We start from the raw sequence: 18,652 nt of genomic DNA, 5'->3' as shown, positions 1-18,652 counted from the left end.
ATGTACCCACCCATATTCATCTCTAAATGTTAAATAAACCTCATTGGCTTTGCCGAGATCATGTGTGTGTGTGTGTGTGTGTGTGTGTGTGTGTGTGTGTGTGTGTGTGCTATTATTTAACAGCATTAAATATTCAGTTGTGTTAGTATATCGTGTAGTGAGTGAATCAGTGTATATAGTTAAGCAAGTTACACTGCCTCAATACTGAAGGTCGGCTGGTGAAGACTGTGGCCGAATTATTGACCATCTTCCCAGTGGAGTACCCCGGTCAGTGACCTTCTCTCTCCTCCCTGCCGACTTAATATATATGAGACTGTGTAGAGTTACATATGACAGCTACCATGACTAACTCTTAATGATGATGGTCTCAGTCAGCTTTATTACTGAATATATACTTGTTGGTACACACACACACACACAACACACACACACACACACACACACACACACACACACACACACGCATTAAACAAAAACAAAAAAACAACAACCGGATCACCTCTTAATTGTGTGAGCGCTGCCGGTAATGTCTCAACACAACACTCGGCCAGGCCCACACCTGTACACGGACACCTCCTCTTCACGCCTCCGACCAATTAACAAGATTGTTAGACAGGCACGCCCCGTCAACATCACCCTAAGACGGTTAAATGGGGCTGGTTATGGTGTTGGACGGTAGGATAGGGGTTAATCTGGGAGGCAAGGCTTGGAGAGGGTAGGGGTGAAGTAGAACTCTACCTTTGGCCGGGTACTTGAGGTGCTCGAGGACAACACCTTCAGGTAATATGACACACCTCGCCCCCTATGGGAGGTACTGGTGATAGTGAACCTGCCTAATGGGTCTCACTTAGGTTAGGTTCAAACTTGAGCCTATCAGAACTGGGCCCCATATCACTTGAAATAAGACCAGACAAGTTTAATATATTCTACAACCTACCGGCGTGGTGATGGTGTGGTGTGATAGTGGTGTGGTGTAGTGTGGTGTGTTAATGATGTGGTGTGGTGGTGTAGTGATGGTGTTAGTGTTGGTGTGGTAATTGTGGTGGTGGGTGGTATACTTGTGTTGTGGGGCAGTGGTGATGGGTGTAGTGTGGATGTGTCGTGCTTTGGTGTTATGGTGTAGTCATGGTGTATCGTTGTGGTGTAGCGTAGTGGTGAGATTTTATTTGTTGGTTGTTGGATATTTTGTCTGGTTGTGTTAGTGGGTGTAGTGTGGTGGTGGTTTAGGCAGCGGTGTAGGTATAGCGAGTGGATGGTGGCGGTAGCGGTGTAGGTTTAGGTGTAGCGGTGTAGATGTAGCGTGCGGTGTAGGTGTAGCGGGTGTAGGTGTAGCGCGGGTGTAGGTAGCGGCGGGTGTAGGTGTGAAGTATGTGGGTGTAGTAGGCGGTGTAGGTGTAACGGGCGGGTGTAGGTGAAGGGCGGTGTAGCGGGTGTAGGTGCACGGCGGGGCAGCGGCGGGTGTAGGTGTAGCGGGTGGGTGCAGAGGTGTAGGCAGGGTGTAGGGGTGTAGCTGGCGGGCGAGGAGTATGTGTAGCAGGCGTAGGTGTAGTGTAGCGGGCGTGGGTAGTGCGGCAGGTGTAGCGGTGTGGGTGTGTAGAGGGTGTAGCTGTGGCGGTGTAGAGGGTGTAGGTGTGGCGGGTGTAGGTGTAGCGGGCGTGGGTGTAGCGGCGGGTGCAGCGGGCGGATGTAGTTGTAGCGGGTGTGAGGTGTACCTGGCGTGTAGCGGGCGTGATGTAATGTAGCGGGTGTAGGTGTAACGGCGGGTATAGGTAGCAGCGGTGTAACAGGCGTGGGTGGTGTGCATGGCGGTGTAGCGTGCGTGGGTGTAGGTGTAGCGGGTGTGGGTGTAACGGCGTGGGTGTAGCTTGGCGGGCGGGTAGTTGGGGGCGTTGGGTGGTGTAGCGGGTGTAGGTGTAACGGCGTGGTGTAGTGGCGGGCGTGGATGTAGGTGTAGTGGGCGTGGTGTACGGCGTGGGTGTAGGTGGCGGTGATGTGGCGCGGGTGTAGGTGTATGGCGTGGTGTAGGTGTAGCGGGCGTGGTGTAGGTGTAGCGGGTGAGCCGTGGCGGGCGTGGGTGTAGGTGTATGGGCGTGGTGTAGCGTGCGTGGGTGTAGGTGTAGCGGGTGTAGGTGTAACGGCGTGGGTGTAGCTTTGGCGGGCGTGGGTGTAGGTGTAGTGGGCGTGGTGTAGCGTGCGTGGGTGTAGGTGTGGCTGGTGTAGGTGTAACGGGCATGGGTGTGGGTGTAGTGGGCGTGGTGTGGCGTGCGTGGGTGTAGGTGTAGCGGGTGTGTGGCGGGCGTGGGTGTAGGTGTAGCAGGCATGGGTGTGGGTGTAGCGGGCGTGGTGTGGGTATAGCGGGCGTGGAGTTGCAGCGGATGTGGGTGCAGCGGGCGTGGGTGTGAGATGTAGCAGGCGTGGGTGTGGGTATAGCGGGCGTGGGTGGCGGGTGTGGGTGCAGCGGGCGTGGGGTGTAGGTGTGGCGGGTGTAGGTGTAGCAGGTGTAGATGCAGCTGGCGTGGGTGTGGGTATGGCGGGCGTGGGTGTGGCGGGTGTGGGTGCAGCGGGCGTGGTGTGGGTGTAGCGGGCGTGGTATAGGTGTGGCGGGCGTGGGTGTATCCAGCGTGGTACAGCGTGCGTGGTGTAGGTGTAGCGGGTGTAGGTGCAGCGGGCGTGGGTGCAGGTGTGGCAGGCGTGGGCGTAGGTGTGGCGGGTGTGGGTGTGTGTAGCGGCGTGGGTGTGGTTGGGCGTGGGTGTAGGTGTAGCGGGCGGGGTGTAGGTGTGGCAGGTGTAGGTGTGAGCGTGGGTGTAGGTGTAGCGGGCGTGGGTATGGGTGCAGCGGGCGTGGGTGTAGGTGTAGCGGGCGTGGGTGTAGGTGCAGCAGGCGTGGGTGTAGGTGCAGCAGGCGGGTGTAGGTGTAGCGGGCGTGGGCGTAGGTGCAGCGGGCGTGGGTGTAGGTGTAGCGGGCGTGGGTGTAGGTGTGGCAGGCGTGAGTGCAGGAACAAAACGGCTAACTCGTCGTGGGAGATCAGAGAGTGGGAAAAGGCCATACCCGTGAACACAGTGGCATCCTAACGCTGTGTGTCACAGTACTGAAGGTTAATCCTGGCACTGTGGCACCTGATTATGTGCCACAGTGGAGTGAGGGTGGTGGTGGTGTCCAGGAGGTGGTGGGGAAGGGGTAGTGAGGGTGGTAGGGGAAGGGGTGTGCAGGGTGGTGTCAGGGATGGTAGGGTGGGAGGGTGGTAGGGGAAGTGGTGGTCAGGGTGAAAGGAGAAGTGGTTGTGATGGCGGTAGTGGTGGTGGTGAGGGTGCTAGGGATGGTGGTAGTGGTGGTGAAGGTGGTAAGGGAAGGGGTGGGGTGGGTGTCAGACTATTACAGCTTACTAAGCATGAAACATCACCTCAGTTTATGGTCAGCGTCGGTTCCAGCGATTTTCCCGTCAAATATATTTTAAGTAATGCAGGGTTAATACATGATGTAAGTTACGGCTTCTTCCCACCCCACCCCACCCACCCAGCCCTGCCCCGGCTAAAGCTACCTGCGGCTTCTTGAGGGGTGACCCAACCTCTTATCATTGTTCTCTAAATCATGTTGTTGAATCGTATTCGTTTTCCATAATGTTGTTTTTCTTTTTATTCGCTATTGTCAGTTACGTTATAGTTTGTTGTTTACATTTTTTATGATGATGATGATGATGATGATGATGATGATGATAATGATGATGATAATGATGATAATAAAGAGCGAGAGACAGACAGACAGAAGGTGATGGTGGATGTCTGAAGACCAAGCAAGACGGGTGGCTGGCAGACAGGAACCTCCATTATGTGTCTGTGTCTGGCCCAATATGTCCCGGTCATCGTGTCTCTCGCCCTCCCTGCCGTCGTTTCCCGAAGATGTGATAAGCAGGGAAGTCCTGACAGTGGCTGCTGGACCCCTCACACTTCCTGCTGGGGGTGTTAAAAAGGGGGTCCTGCTGGCGGTGTTAGAAGGGGTCCTGCCGGGGGTGGTAGAGGGGGGTCTTTCTGGTTGAGGTAAAAAACACTCTTCTAACCCAGGGCAGTAACCACAATGTACTGTACAGTAGTAAAGTACACTGAAGTAATGACTGAAGTAATACCGTATGTACACCGTAGTACTATGTCAGTATACGCACGATGTGCAGTAGTAAATTTGTACGTGACGCTGTGTGTACACTCAATTACTACTCAATATGTACAAAAGAGAAAAAAGTTTGTTTGTACAGTGTTGTTAGTTTACATATACATTACATGATGGTGTAAACAATGTGTGTGTTTAGTGGCAGGAACCGTCCTCTCTACTGCTCTGCCTCATCACGGGGTGGAGGTGTTGTATCATTGGACGCAAGTTACCTTTTGTTTACGGGATCAGGTGTAGCTCAGACTAGGGAAGGTGACATGTAATACCGGTGAACGGAAATAAAGTCGCAGGAAAAAAGTCACAATTTTGACTTGGAAGAAAAGTCACATTTTATATAAATATCTTTAACAGTTAAAAAAAAATATTTATCTAAAGTTACTTATTAACTGACAATACATGACTTGTACACATTGACAACACAATTTATATATGATGGCATTACACGTATGTTAGGTTAGGTTAGGTTAGGTTAGGTTAGGTTAGGTTAGGTTAGGTTAGGTTAGGCTAGGTTTGGTTAGGGTAGGCTAGGTTTGGTTAGGGTAGGCTTTGGTTTGGTTAGGGTAGGCTAGTTTAGTTTTTTTTCTGTGACTTTTTTCTGTGAATTTTTTTCCTGGATTGGTATTACCTCACTGTTGTGTACTTGTCATGTATCACTCTTGTATCACTTGTATCACCTGTAACACTTGTAACACCTGTATCTCTTTCATCACCTGTAACACCTGTATCACCTGCATCACCTGTATCACCTGTAACACTTGTATCACTGTAACACTTGTAAGACTTGTAACACCTGTATCGACCTGTATCACTTGTATCACCTGTATCAACCTGTAACACCTGTAACACTTGTAACACCTGTATCGACCTGTAACGCTTGTATCACCTGTAACACCTGTATCGACCTGTAACGATTGTATCACCTGTAACACCTGTATCGACCTGTAACACCTGTAACACCTGTATCGACCTGTAACACTTGTAACACCTGTAACACCTGTATCGACCTGTAACACTTGTAACACCTGTATCGACCTGTAACACTTGTAACACCTGTAACACCTGTATCGACTTGTAACACCTGTAACACCTGTATCGACCTGTAACACTTGTAACACCTGTATCGACCTAATACTCACCAACTCCCGATTTCGTTAAGTGATGACATTTCTCAACTGACCTTCTCCGACATTCTCAGGCGCCGCACCCAACCCCTGTCGCACCCATTCTTCGCTACCGCAACCATGCCCTCGCGACGCAGTACCTAGCCCCCGCCGTTGCACCTAGCCCCCGCCGTTGTACCTAGCCCCTGCCGTTGGACCTAGCCCCGGTACCTAGCCCCGCCGTCGCACCAAGCCCCCCCTGCCGCCGCACCCAGCCCCCTGTTGCACCCAATCCCCCTCGACGCCACACTGCCGCACCCTCACATACACTACACACCTCCAGGCAGATTATATTGTCGCTTTCACCTTCGTACTTGTGGTTGTTATAGTTCCTGTGGGTGAAGGGCAGTGGTGAAGTGAAGGGGGGTGGTGAAGGGCAGGGCAGGGCAGGGCAGGGCAGGGGCTGGGCTGTGATGAAGTGAAGGGCAGTGGTGAAGTGAAGGGTGGTGGTGAAGGGCAGGGCAGGCAGGGCAGGGGATGAAGTGAAGGGCAGTGGTGAAGTGAAGGGAGGTGGTGAAGGGAAGGGCAGTGATAAACGGAAGGGTAATGGTGAAGGGAAGTGCTGTGATGAAGGGAATGGCAGGACACTGATGAAGAGCATGGCAGGGCAGTGATGACGGGAAGGGTAGTGGTGAAGGGAAGGGCAGGACACCGGTGAAGGACAGGGCAGGACTGGGCAGGGCAGGGCAGGGCAGGGTAGGGCAGGGCTGGGCAGGGTAGTGGTGAACAACTAGTAATCATCAACTTACTATCAAAAGATCCTGGTGTGGGTGGTGGCGCCTGTGTCTGTATGCTGATGGTAATTGGTCCACTGTACAGTATGTAGTGATTTCCGCTCACCTGATGTTTGCCTCCCCCCCCCTCTACCCCTTCCTACCCCAGCTAACTCCACCTGATTATTAAACACCTTAACACTATCTCCAGGTTTAGGTTAGGTTAGGTTAGATAAGTTTTATGTTAGGTTAGATAAGCTGTAGGTTAGGTGAGGTTAGATAATCTTTATGTTAGGTTAGGTTAGATAATCTTTTGGTTAGGTTAGGTTAGATACGCTTTATGATAGGTTTTGTTAGATAAGCTTTATGTTAGGTTAGGTTAGATAATCTTTAGGTTAGGTTAGATAATTTTTTTGTTAGGTTAGGTTAGATAAGCTTTATGTTAGGTTTGGTTAGATAAGCTTTATGTTAGGTTAGATGAGCTTTATGTTAGGTTAGGTTAGATAAGCTTTATGTTAGGTTTGGTTAGATAAGCTTTATGTTAGGTTAGGTTAGATAAGTTTTATGTTAGGTTAGGTTAGATAAGATTTATGTTAGGTTAGGTTAGGTTAGATAATCTTTATGTTAGGTTAGGTTAGATAAGCTTTATGTTAGGTTAGGTTAGGTTAGGTTAGGTTAGGTTAGGTTAGGTTAGGTTAGGTTAGATAATCTTTATGTTAGGTTAGGTTAGATACGCTTTATGTTAGGTTAGGTTTGATAAGATTTATGTTAGGTTAGGTTAGATACGCTTTAGGATAGGCATTCCAAAGTTTTGAAGGTGAAACGAGCTGGTGTAGCTAATCAACAGGAAATACTTTTAACTAATACTAACTATAATAATACACCGTTTATGAACATACTGTTAACTAATACTGACTGTACTGTATAATACACTCGACACAGAAGCAGCACACTGTTGTATTGTTGTGAGAGATTACACCATTATCTTACTGTCTAATTATATTATTGTGATGAGCAGACCTGACCCACATAATGTATACACTCGCTGTGTTTGTTGCTGGCGGCAGGATGTCATTACGTAAGATCAGGTTTACGAATAGCAGAGGTTCCTATTTGCCCTGAGGATCCCTCCCCCCCCCCCTCCCATTCCAAGCATTGAATTGAATTTAATTGTAACAGTTTATTTAGCCATAAAAACACAGATACAGAGTGGATAATAATAACAATATTAACATGGCTGAGCCAGTTGAGAACCTGAGCTCTCCTGTAGGCATCTGATATATACTGTACATTTATCTCAAGGAAGTATTATGTAACATTTAGTATCATCTGGAATAGTACACATAGCATGGTGGTAATAAGAACATATCAGTAGGTTACCACGGTTATCACTTCGATATTTATTTTATTTATAAGCAAGGTCTCATAGTCGCGTATATTCATCAGCCTCCGGGTCACTCAAGTCATCACTCTAGGATAGGTCGCTCAGTCATCACTCCAGGTCACAGTCACCGATAAGGTCACTCAGTCATCACTGTAGGTCACTCAGTCACCACTGTAGGTCACTCAGTCATCACTGTAGGTCACTCAGTCACCACTGTAGGTCACTCAGTCATCACTGTATGTCACTCAATTATCAGTTTAGGTCACAGTCATCGATAGGGTCACTCAGACATCACCCTAAGTTTCTAATAATGCCAGGTCACACTCCGTTACGCCCCCTCCCCCCCTCCAGGCCATTTCCCCAATGGGTCATGGGGTGTTACCATGCCAGCTGGTCACTAATAACGAGGCGTTAATGGGTCATCGAGAGTTAATGGATGAACGAGCTAGTTAAAGGGTGAAAGAAAGTTAGTGGGTGATCGTGCTCAGGTAATCACCATAGCTGGCAGGTGTTGTAATGATTCACGCAGGTAATAGTGTGCGATAGTTGCTGCAACACTTTCTACTGGCCACGCCTTGTGTTGAGTCTTACCTGGGGGAGCGTGGGGGCCTGGGGATGGGACCTGGGGGTGGCACTAGGCGAGCATTGTGGGTAGGAGGGGACCTGTGGGAATAATGCTAGGCTGGGGGAGGACCTTGGCAGAACCCCCTCCCTAACCTTACTTGTCAGGTTGATAACATTGCGTGACCGCGAACCTCACGTCACACCCTTCGTCACACCTCTCACGTTATCTCCCTCACGCTACGTCCTTCGCCACACCCTTCACGTCACACCCTTCGTCACATCACCATCTGTTACGGTATGACCCCTGAACCGTGTATATGTATCTCCAGGCGGTGTATATGTATCTCAAGACCGTGTATCTGTATAATAATAATAATAATAATAATAATAATAATAATAATAATAATAATAACGGTTTATTGAAAGAGCTTGGCAGCCAGAAGGCTGAAAATATACAGTTACATATTTGGGGAATGGGTTACGAATTACAAATAATATACAAGTGACATAAGTGACACAAATAAGACATATAGTAACTTAGATGGGGATCAGCTCAAAATACAGTTCATTTCAACATAGTGACAGTGTAGGGAGCAGTGTTTACTGGGAGTGAATACACTGATTTATTACATGTTATTGATAATTTTTACAATGGTTGGGACTGGGCTGTTCTTATAGCGATCAGTTCGTGCACGTATGGGCTGGATGCGGTTGTGGTGTCGAACAGCAATTCTCGGACAGGGGATCTCAGGTGGTAGTAGGGGCCGGTGTCGGGGATGGTGTAGAAGCTTCTTACCAAATTTGCAGATGAGGCCGTGGTGATGGTCAGTGAGAGTCGAAAGGGTCAGTGTGTTGAGCGCTTCTTGATATGTGGAGTAGGAAGGGGAGAGAATAATCTTGCATGCCCTCTTTTGCACTTTTTCTAGGTGTTTACGTTGTGTGGCATTTAGGGAGGAAGACCAGGTGGGGGAGGCATAGGTGAGCTTGGGAAGTATGAATGTTGTGTAAACACTGAGGAGCTCGGTGCAGGAACTCCGAGGGACTTGAGTCGGCGGAGGAGGTGGAGACGGAAACTGGAGGATTTGACAACTTCACTGACGTGTGGTTTCCAATTTAGTTTGTTGTCTATGGTGACGCCGAGGAGCTTCGTGGAATCTACAACCTGGAGTGTGTTCGGACCTAGGGTAATGGAAGGAGGTGGGACAATGTCGGAGGAGAGGTTGATGTGCATAACCATTGTCTTGGTATGGTTGATGGTGACATGGTTGTTGGTGGCCCAGTTTTGGAGACTGTTCAATAAATCCTGAAGGGGGGTATAGTTGGGAGCGGAATTGTTGACGCTGATCCCAATGGTGGAGTCGTCGACATATTTCCAGCGAGCAGGGGTTTCTCTTAGGGCATCATTGATGAGCATAAGGAAGCAGAGTGGTCCCATCTTGGTGCCTTGGGGGACGCCACAGGTGAGTGACTGAAAGGTGGAGACAGCCCCTCGGAAGCGTACAGCTTGGCGTCGGTCACTGAGGAAGTCTGTAAGCCATGGTATGAGACTTCTCCGAAGCCCGAGGTCAATAGCTTTGTTTATGATTATATTGTGGTCGACTAGGTCGAACGCTTTAGTGAAATCAATGAAGGCGACAGCTACAGACGTTTTTCGTTTCTCGAGATGGCGGTATATGTAATCGAGAAAGCTGACAAGACAGTGAGTGGTGGAGGAAGTTTTCATGTTGCCAAATTGCTGAGGGTCTACGACTCCTGCAATATCAGCATAAGCCCAGTCAAACACAAAACTTTCACAGATTAGGCTGGGTATTGGGGTGATTGCAATAGGTCGTAGCTGATTTAAGGATTGTGGGCTGGTTGACTTGGGCACTGGTGATACATAAGAGGTCTTCCAGTCAGCTGGGCATCTGGCTTGACTGAGAGAAGCATTGATGATGGAGCAGAGGGGTTTAGCAAGCTCCGGGGAGAACTCCTTGAATAGTTTCATTGGTAAGTCAATGGGGGGGGTAGAGCGTTTTAATTTTAGTTTGTCCAGGCGTTTTGCTACGTCAAATTCCTCTACTAAGTCAGTGGGAAGGGGGGCTGGTAGGTAAGCAGGGAGAGTGGTTGTGTCAAGCCGTGGGAGCGTCTGGCATATAGTAGCGAAATGGTTATTTGTTTGCTCAGCTGCGTCAACATTAGTGAGGTGGCTAAGGAAGGGGAGGGGGTGTGTCATATTGTTTAGTCCACAGAGTTCTTTAAGCTTACCATACCATTGACTGATGTTGGTCTGCTTCAGGTGTTGTAATTTGGTTGGGTAGTGGGACTTCTTTGCGCGTATTTCGCGGATGACTCTGTTGCGAAGTGACCTGTAAAGTGATGTGTATCTCCGGCTGTGTGTATATATATATATATATATATATATATATATATATATATATATATATATATATATATCCAGGCGGTGTATATGTATTCCAGGCGGTGGAAATATATCTCCAGGCGGTGTATATGTATTCCAGGCGGTGTATATGTATTCCAGGCAGTGTATATGTATTCCAGGCAGTATATATATTCCAGGCAGCGGTGTATTCTCCAGGCGGTGTATATGTATTCCAGTGTGTTATGTATCTCCAGGCAGTGTAATATGTATCTCAGCGCGGTGTATATGTATTCCAGGTGGTGGCATCTCAGGCGGTGTATATATATCTCCAGGCGTGGTGTATCTCTGCGGCATCATTCGGTGGATGGCATTCTGCGGTGTATATGTATCTCCAGGCGGTGTATATGTATCTCCAGGCGTAGTATCTCCAGCGTGTATATGTATTCTCCGGCGGTGTAACGTATTCTCCAGGCGGTGTATATGTATCTCCAGGCGGTGTATATGTATCTCCAGGCGGTGTATATGTATCTCCAGGCGGTGTATATGTATTCAGCGGTGTATATGTATCTCCAGGCGGTGTATAGCAGGCGTATATTCTCCGGCGGTGTATATATTCCAGGCGGTATATGTATTCAGGCGGTGTATATGTATTCCAGGCGGTGTTATGTATCTCCAGGCGGTGTATATGTATCTCCAGGCGGTGTATATGTATCTCCAGGCGGTGTATATGTATCTCCAGGGGTGCGCGTATCTCCGGCGGTGTATATGTATCTCCAGGCGGTGTATATGTATCTCCAGGCGGTCGTATCTCCAGGCGGTATATGTATTCCAGGCGGTGATATGTATCTCCAGGCGGTGTATATGTATTTCCAGGCGGTGTATATGTATCTCCAGGCGGTGTATACGTATCTCCAGGCGGTGTATATGTATCTCCAGGCGGTGTATATGTATCTCCAGGCGGTGTATATGTATCTCAGGCGGGTGTATATGTATCTGCGGGTATATGTATTCCAGGCGGTGTATATGTATTCCAGGCGGTGTATATATATCTCCAGGCGGTGTATATGTATTCCAGGCGGTGTATATGTATTCCAGGCGGTGTATATGTATTTGGCGTGTATATGTATTCCAGGCGGTGTATATGTATTCCAGGCGGTGTATATGTATCTCCAGGCGGTGTATATGTATCAGGTGGCGGTGTATTCTCAGGCGGCGGCGGTGTATCTCCAGGTAAAGGTACGTGTATATATTCCCCAGCGGTGTATATGTATCTCCAGGCGGTGTATACGTATTCCCGGTATATGTATCTCCAGCCGGTATATTTATTCCAGGCGGTGTATACGTATTCCAGGTGGGTGCATATTCCAGGCGGTGTCTCCAGGCGGTGTATATGTATCTCCAGGCGGTGTATACCAGTGTATATGTATTTCCAGGCGTATATATATTCTCAGGCGGTGTGTATGTGTATTCAGGCGGTGTATATGTATTCGGCGGTGCAGGCGTATTCGGCGGTATATGTATCTCCAGGCGGTATGTATTCCGGTAGTGTACGTATTCCCAGGCGGTGTATATATATCTCCAGGCGGTGTATATGGTATCTCCAGGCGGTGGCGTATTCCAGGTATATGTATTCTCCAGGCGGTATATGTATTCCGGCGGTGTATATGTATCTCCAGGCGGTAAAGTGTCTTCAGGCGGTGTATACGTATCTCCAGGCGGTATATGTATTCCAGGCGGTGTATATGCAGCCGGTGTATATTTATTCAGGCGGTGTATATGTATCTCCAGGCGGTGTATATGTATTCCAGGCGGTATATATCTCCATGTATATGTATTCCAGGCGGTGTATATGTATCTCCAGGCGGTGTATATGTATCCCAGGCGGTGTGCGTATCTCCAGGCGGTGGCGCGTATTCTCAGGCGGTGTATATGTATTCCCAGGCGGTGTATATGTATCTCCAGGCGGTGTATATGTATCTCCAGGCGGTGTATATGTATCTCCAGGCGGTGTACATGTATCTCCAGGCGGTGTATATGTACTCCAGGCGGTGTATATGCGTATTCTCCAGGCGGTGTATATGTATCTCCAGGCGTGTATGTATCTCCGCGGTGTATATGTATCTCCAGCCGGTATATTTATTCCGCGGTGTTATGTATTTCCAGGTAATGTATCTCCAGGCGGTGTATATATATCCCCAGGCGTGTATATGTATTCCCAGGCGGTGTATATGTATTCAGGCGGTGTATATTCTCAGGCGGTGTATATATATCTCCGAGGCGGTGTATATGATCTCCAGGCGGTGATATGTATTTCCAGGCGGTGTATATGTATCTCCAGGCGGTGTGGCGTATTCCCAGGCGGTGTATATGTATTCTGCATATGTATTCCAGGCGGTGTATATTCTCCAGGCGGTGTATGATCTCCAGGCGGTGAATGTATCCAGGTGTCTCAGGCGGTGTATATATATTCTGCGGTGTATGTATTTCCAGGCGGTGTATATGTCCAGGCGGGTGTATGTCTCCAGGCGGTGTATATGTATCTCCAGGCGGTGTGCATGTGTATCTCCAGGCGGTGTATATGTATCTCAGGCGGTGTATATGTATCTCCAGGCGGTGTATATGTATCTCCAGGCGGTATATATGTATTCCAGGCGGTGTATATGTGTCCAGTGTGAGGTGGTGAGGAAAGTGTAGTCAAGGTCGAGGGGACTAGTGACTGAAATCGAGGAGAAGGAATGTTGATCGTGTCCTTGTAAGATGCTGTGTTGACAGGCTGTAGTGGTGAGGTCTACAGGTGTATTGGGCTGTAGTGTGAGGTCTACAGGTGTATTGGGATGTAGTGGTGAGGTCTACAGGTGTATTGGGCTGTAGTGGTGAGGGTCAAGGTGTATTGGGCTGTGGTGAGGTTCACAGGTATTGGGCTGTAGTGGTGAGGTCTACAGGTGTATTGGGTTGTAGTGGTGAGGTCTACAGGTGAGGGCTGTAGTGGTGGGAGGTCTACAGGTGTATTGGGCTGTAGTGGTGAGGTCTACAGGTGTATTGGGCTGTAGTGGTGAGGTCTACAGGTGTATTGGGCTGTAGTGGTGAGGTCTCTGGGTGTATTGGGCTGTAGTGGTGAGGTCTACAGGTGTATTGGGCTGTAGTGGTGAGGTCTACAGGTGTGTTGAGCTGTAGTGGTGAGGTCTACAGGTGTGGGCTGTAGTGGTGAGGTCTACAGGTGTGTGGGCTGTAGTGATGAGGTCTACAGGTGTATTGGGGGCTGTGGTGGTGAGGTCTACAGGTGTACTAAGGGCTGTAGTCGTGGGGCTGTAGTGGTGCGGTGTACTGGGGTTGTAGTGGTGAGGTCTCGTACAGGTGTACTGGGGCTGTGTAGTGGCGAGGTCTCCTACAGGTGTACTGGGGCTGTGTAGTGGCGAGGTCTCTTCCAGGTGTACTGGGGGCTGTGAAGTGGCGAGGTCTCCTACAGGTGTACTGGGGCTGTGTAGTGGCGAGGTCCCTTACAAGTGTACTACTAATAATAATAATTAACGGATTATTGAATGAGCATGGCAGCCGGAAGGCTGAAAATATGCAGTTATATAATGGGGGAATGGGTCTGTTGATTAACAAATAATATACAAATAACATAAGTGATATCAGTATGATATATAATAACTAGGTGGGGAGAAGGTTATACTACAGGGTATTTCAACATAGTGACAGTGCAAAAAGGTAAGATTGACTTGGAGTGAATACACTGGTTGATTACAAGTTATTGATAATTTTTACAATGGTTGGGACTGGGCTGTTCGTATAGCGATCAGTACGTGCTCGTATGTGCTGGACGCTGTTGTGGTGTCGAACAGCATTTGCCGTACGAGGGATTTCGGGTGAAAGTAGAAGCCGGTGTCGAGGAGGGTGCAGAAGCTTCTAGCCAAATTTTCAGATGAGGTCGCGGTAATGATCAGAGAGAGCCGAGAGGATCAGTGTGTTGAGCTCTTCTTGACATGTGAAGTATGGGGAGGGCGAGAATAATCTTGCATGCCCTCTTTTGCACTTTTTCTAGGTGTTTACGTTGTGTGGCATTTAGGGAGGAAGACCAGGTAAGGGAGGCATCGGTGAGCTTGAGAAGTATGAATGTTGAGTAAACACTGAGGAGCTCAGGCGCAGGAACATCGAGGGACTTTAGTCGGCGGAGGAGGTGGAGACGGAAACTGGAGGATTTGACAACTTCACTGCCGTGTGTTTTCCAATTTAGATTGTTGCCTATGGTGACGCCGAGGAGCTTAGTGGAGTCTACAACCTGGAATGTGTTGGGGCCTAAAGTAATGGAAGGGGGCGGGATAACGTCGGAGGAGAGGTTTATGTGCATAACCATAGTCTTGGTATGGTTGATGGTCACGTGGTTGTTGGTGGCCCAATTTTGGAGACTGTTCAATAAATCCTGGAGGGCGGTATAATCGGGAGCAGAGTTATTGACACTGATCCCAATGGTGGAGTCGTCGACATATTTACAGCGAGCAGGGGTTTCTCTTAGGGCATCATTGATAAGCTTAAGGAAGCAGAGCGGTCCCATCTTGGTGCCATCGGGGACGCCACAGGCGAGTAACTGAAAAGTGGAGACAGCCCCTCGGAAGTGTACGGCTTGGCGTTCGTCACTGAGGAAGTCTGTGAGCCACGGCTTAAGACTTCTTCGAAACCCAAGGTCGATAGCTTTGTTGGTGATTAAATTGTGGTCGACTAGGTCAAAAGCTTTGGTGAAGTCAATGAAGGCGACAGCCACAGACGTTTTTCGTTTTTCCAGATGGCGGTATATGTACTATGTAGTCGAGAAAGCTGACAAGACAGTGAGTGGTGGAGGAAGTTTTCATATTACCAAATTGCTGAGGTGTGCTGGAGCCGTGTAGTGGTGAGGTCTACAGGTGTACTGGGGGCTGTGTAGTGGTGAGGTCTCCTACAGGTGTACTGGAGCCGTGTAGTGGTGAGGTCTACAGGTGTACTGGGGGCTGTGTAGTGGTGAGGTCTACAGGTGTACTGGGGGCTGTATAGTGGTGAGGTCTCCTACAGGTGTACTAGGGCTGCATAGTAGTGAGGTCTCCTACAGGTGTACTAGGGCTGTGTAGTGGTGATTTCTACAGGTGTACTGGGGGCTGTGTAGTGGTGACGTCTACTTCAGGTGTTTTGGGAGACGTGTGTAGCGAAGACGTTCCCAACAGGTAATTCCAGTCCCCAGCATACGACCCTAGCATCTGGAGGTTGTCCCGGTGACCACAAACTTAATGTTGTTTATAGTGTTGTGGTTGTGGTGTAGTTATAGTGTCGTAGTTATGGTTGTGGTGTAGTTATAGTGTTGTAGTTATGGTTGTGGTGTAGTTATAGTGTTGTAGTTATGGTTATGGTGTAGTTATAGTGTTGTAGTTGGTGTTGTGGTTGTGGTGTAGTTATAGTGTTGCAGCTATGGTTGTGGTGTAGTTGTAGTGTTGTAGTTGTAGTTATGGTTGTGGTGTAATTATAGTGTTGTAGTTGTGGTTGTGGTGTAGTTTTAGTGTTGTAGTTGGTGTTGTGGTTGTGGTGTAATTATAGTGTTGTAGTTGGTGTTGTGGTTGTGGTGTAATTATAGTGTTGTAGTTGGTGTTGTGGTTTGTGGTGTAGTTATAGTGTTGTAGTTGTGGTTTGTGGTGTAATTATAGTGTTGTAGTTGGTGTTGTGGTTGTGGTGTAGTTTTAGTGTTGTAGCTGGTGTTGTGGTTGTGGTGTAGTTATAGTGTTGTAGTTGGTGTTGTGTAGTTATAGTGTTGTAGTTGGTGTTGTGGTTGTGGTGTAGTTGTAGTGTTGTAGTTGGTGTTGTGGTTGTGGTGTAGTTGTGATGTAGTTGTGGCATTGTGATTGATGTTGTGGTTGTAGTGTTATGGTTGTGGTAAAGGTGTTGTGGTTGTGGTGTTTTGGTTGGTGTGTTGTGGTTGTAGTGTTATGGTTGTAGTGTTGTGGTTGTAGTATTGTCGTTGTAGTGATGTGGTTGTAGTATTCTGGTTGTAGTGTTGTGGTTATAGTGTTATGGTTGGTGTTGTGGTTGTGGTGTAGTTGTGATGTAGTTGTGGCATTGTGATTGATGTTGTAGCTGTAGTGTTTTGGTTGGTGTGTTGTGGTGTTGTGGTTGGTGTGTTGTGGTTGTGTTGTGAATTAGAGAGAAGTGAATGGGGGCCCCTAGTCAACACTCCTTCCTCTGCCTCGACTCTCACTTTCTGCCGACCAACTCAATGTACAGTATGTCAACCAGCTTATTTCTCCTGATGATTAAGACACCCTAACGCTGGCTAACCTAACCTAACCTAACCTAACCTACCCTAACCTAACCTAACCTAACCTAACCTAACCTACCCTAACCTAACCTAACCTAACCTACCCTAACCTAACCTAACCTAACCTAAGCTAACCTAACCTAACCTAACCTAAGCTAACCTAACCTAACCTAACCTAACCTAACCTAACCTAAGCTAACCTAACTCTCCCAAGTAGCGTGTTTAGTTATCAGGTGAAAAAAGGTGGTGGTGATGTTGGAGATGATGGTGGTGATAATGGCGATCGTGGTGATGATTATGGTGTTGATGGTGGTGATGATGATGGTGTTGATGGCGGTGACGATGGCAATGGTGGTGATGATGGTGATTAGTCGTCGATACTATTTTTTTTTATTTTTTTGCCGGTAGCTAATTAACCCACCTGACGATACCTGTGTTGGCCCATACCAGTGTTGACCCATACCTGTGTTAGCCCATACCTGTCTTGTTCATTCCCACTCTGAGGCCCCACGAGACAACCCAGCCCATTAACATCCCTACACGACACCTGGAGGGGGGAGGTGGTGGGGGAGGGGGGGCATTCGAGTCCTGTAGTTGTGCCCCAGCCTTTTATCGGCTTGTTCAGGTGACACATCTATGTAGATTTAATTAGTGAAAGTGGTGGTTGTTGTACAGGTGATGTGTGTGTGCGTGTGTGTGTGTGTGTGTGTGTGTGTGTGTGTGTGTGTGTGTGTAGCCAAGCGTAAGTGTCGCACCCCACCCCCCGTCCCCTACATCCTTGTGTAAGGTGAAGCGCAGAAGCGTTTACAGCGCCCAACAGGGAAGCATGCTAAGTTCATGCTTGCCTTTATGTCTCATGAGTTAAGGGCGTAGAAGCCTGAAGAGTCAATGGTTTATGTCTAAGCAAGTTATTGGAAGCTCCAACAACCTGTCCCTGAATACGAATTCGCAACTTTCGATTTACAGCAGGTACCTACTTTGCTGTTAGGTGAACAGGGATGCCACCGGTAACAGCTACTGGTCACAGAATACCACTCAAGGGAGATCAGAAGAGTCGCAGAAGGTCAGGGAGATCAGAAGAGTCACAGGTCAGGGAGATCAGAAGAGTCACAGAAGGTCAGGGAGATCAGAAGAGTCACAGAAAGTCAGGGAGATCAGAAGAGTCACAGGTCAGGGAGATCAGAAGAGTCACAGAAGGTCAGGGAGATCAGAAAAGTCACAGGTTAGGGAGATCAGAAGAGTCACAGAAGGTCAGGGAGATCAGAAGATTTAAAGAAGGTCAGGGAAATGAGAAGAGTCACAGGTCAGGGAGATCAGAAGAGTCACAGAAGGTCAGGGAGATCAGAAGAGTCACAGAAGGCCAAGGAGATCAGAAAAGTCACAGGTTAAGGGAGATCAGAAGAGTCACAGAAGGTCAGAGAGATCAGAAGATTTAAAGGTCAGGGAAATGAGAAGAGTCACAGGTCAGGAGATCAGAAGAGTCACAGAAGGTCAGGAAGAGTCACAGAAGGCCAAGGAGACTGCCAAGAGACCCAACAGTCAGGTAAGGACCACAGAGACCACATGAGAAAGATTGAGACCAGTAGTCCTGCAGGAGGTAGATACTGTGGTGCTCTCCTCCGTGAACCAGCGACTGAGGACTACAAAGCTTATACCTTACCCCAACAAGAGACGTGAATGGCTCTCATTGTGGAGGTGAACATCCGACTGACGAAATATATACCCAACGATGTACACCGTCTAACTTAAAGGAACTCTACCTGTGTAACTTATTAAGAAAACACAAGAAAAACAATAATATTAAAAAATATATATATTTACGACACAAATTATAAATATTGTCGGGGAAAGCAATGCAGACAGGTCTTATACACAAGGAAGAGAAATCGTGGTGAAAACATTCGCTGCCGTCAATGAAGTCTTTGAGTGATTCCTGAGAAGGCCGATGAGCCAGCAGCTGGGCCAGGCCTTAGAGAATGACGCCGGGATGTACGACTCAGCAATACGTAACTGAACGAAGCAATACCTGA

The 18,652-nt window shown here is 48.2% G+C and overlaps 1 protein-coding gene across 1 annotated transcript; it reads right to left on the bottom strand.

Moving 5' to 3' along the window:
* Positions 1–1,223: 1,223 nt before the first annotated feature.
* On the bottom strand, positions 1,224–5,405 carry LOC121866230 (extensin-like). Its single transcript, XM_042365843.1, has 3 exons — positions 5,340–5,405; positions 4,788–4,990; positions 1,224–2,211 (listed from the first exon to the last, which is right to left on the bottom strand). The coding sequence occupies exons 1-3, from the start codon at positions 5,403–5,405 to the stop codon at positions 1,224–1,226; spliced, it is 1,257 nt and encodes a 418-aa protein (XP_042221777.1).
* Positions 5,406–18,652: the final 13,247 nt, after the last annotated feature.

The sequence above is a fragment of the Homarus americanus genome, unplaced genomic scaffold (genome assembly GCF_018991925.1).
Source record: "Homarus americanus isolate GMGI-L3 unplaced genomic scaffold, GMGI_Hamer_2.0 scaffold43525, whole genome shotgun sequence".
NCBI lineage: Eukaryota > Metazoa > Arthropoda > Malacostraca > Decapoda > Nephropidae > Homarus > Homarus americanus.
This window is presented reverse-complemented; position numbering and strand designations above follow the sequence as displayed.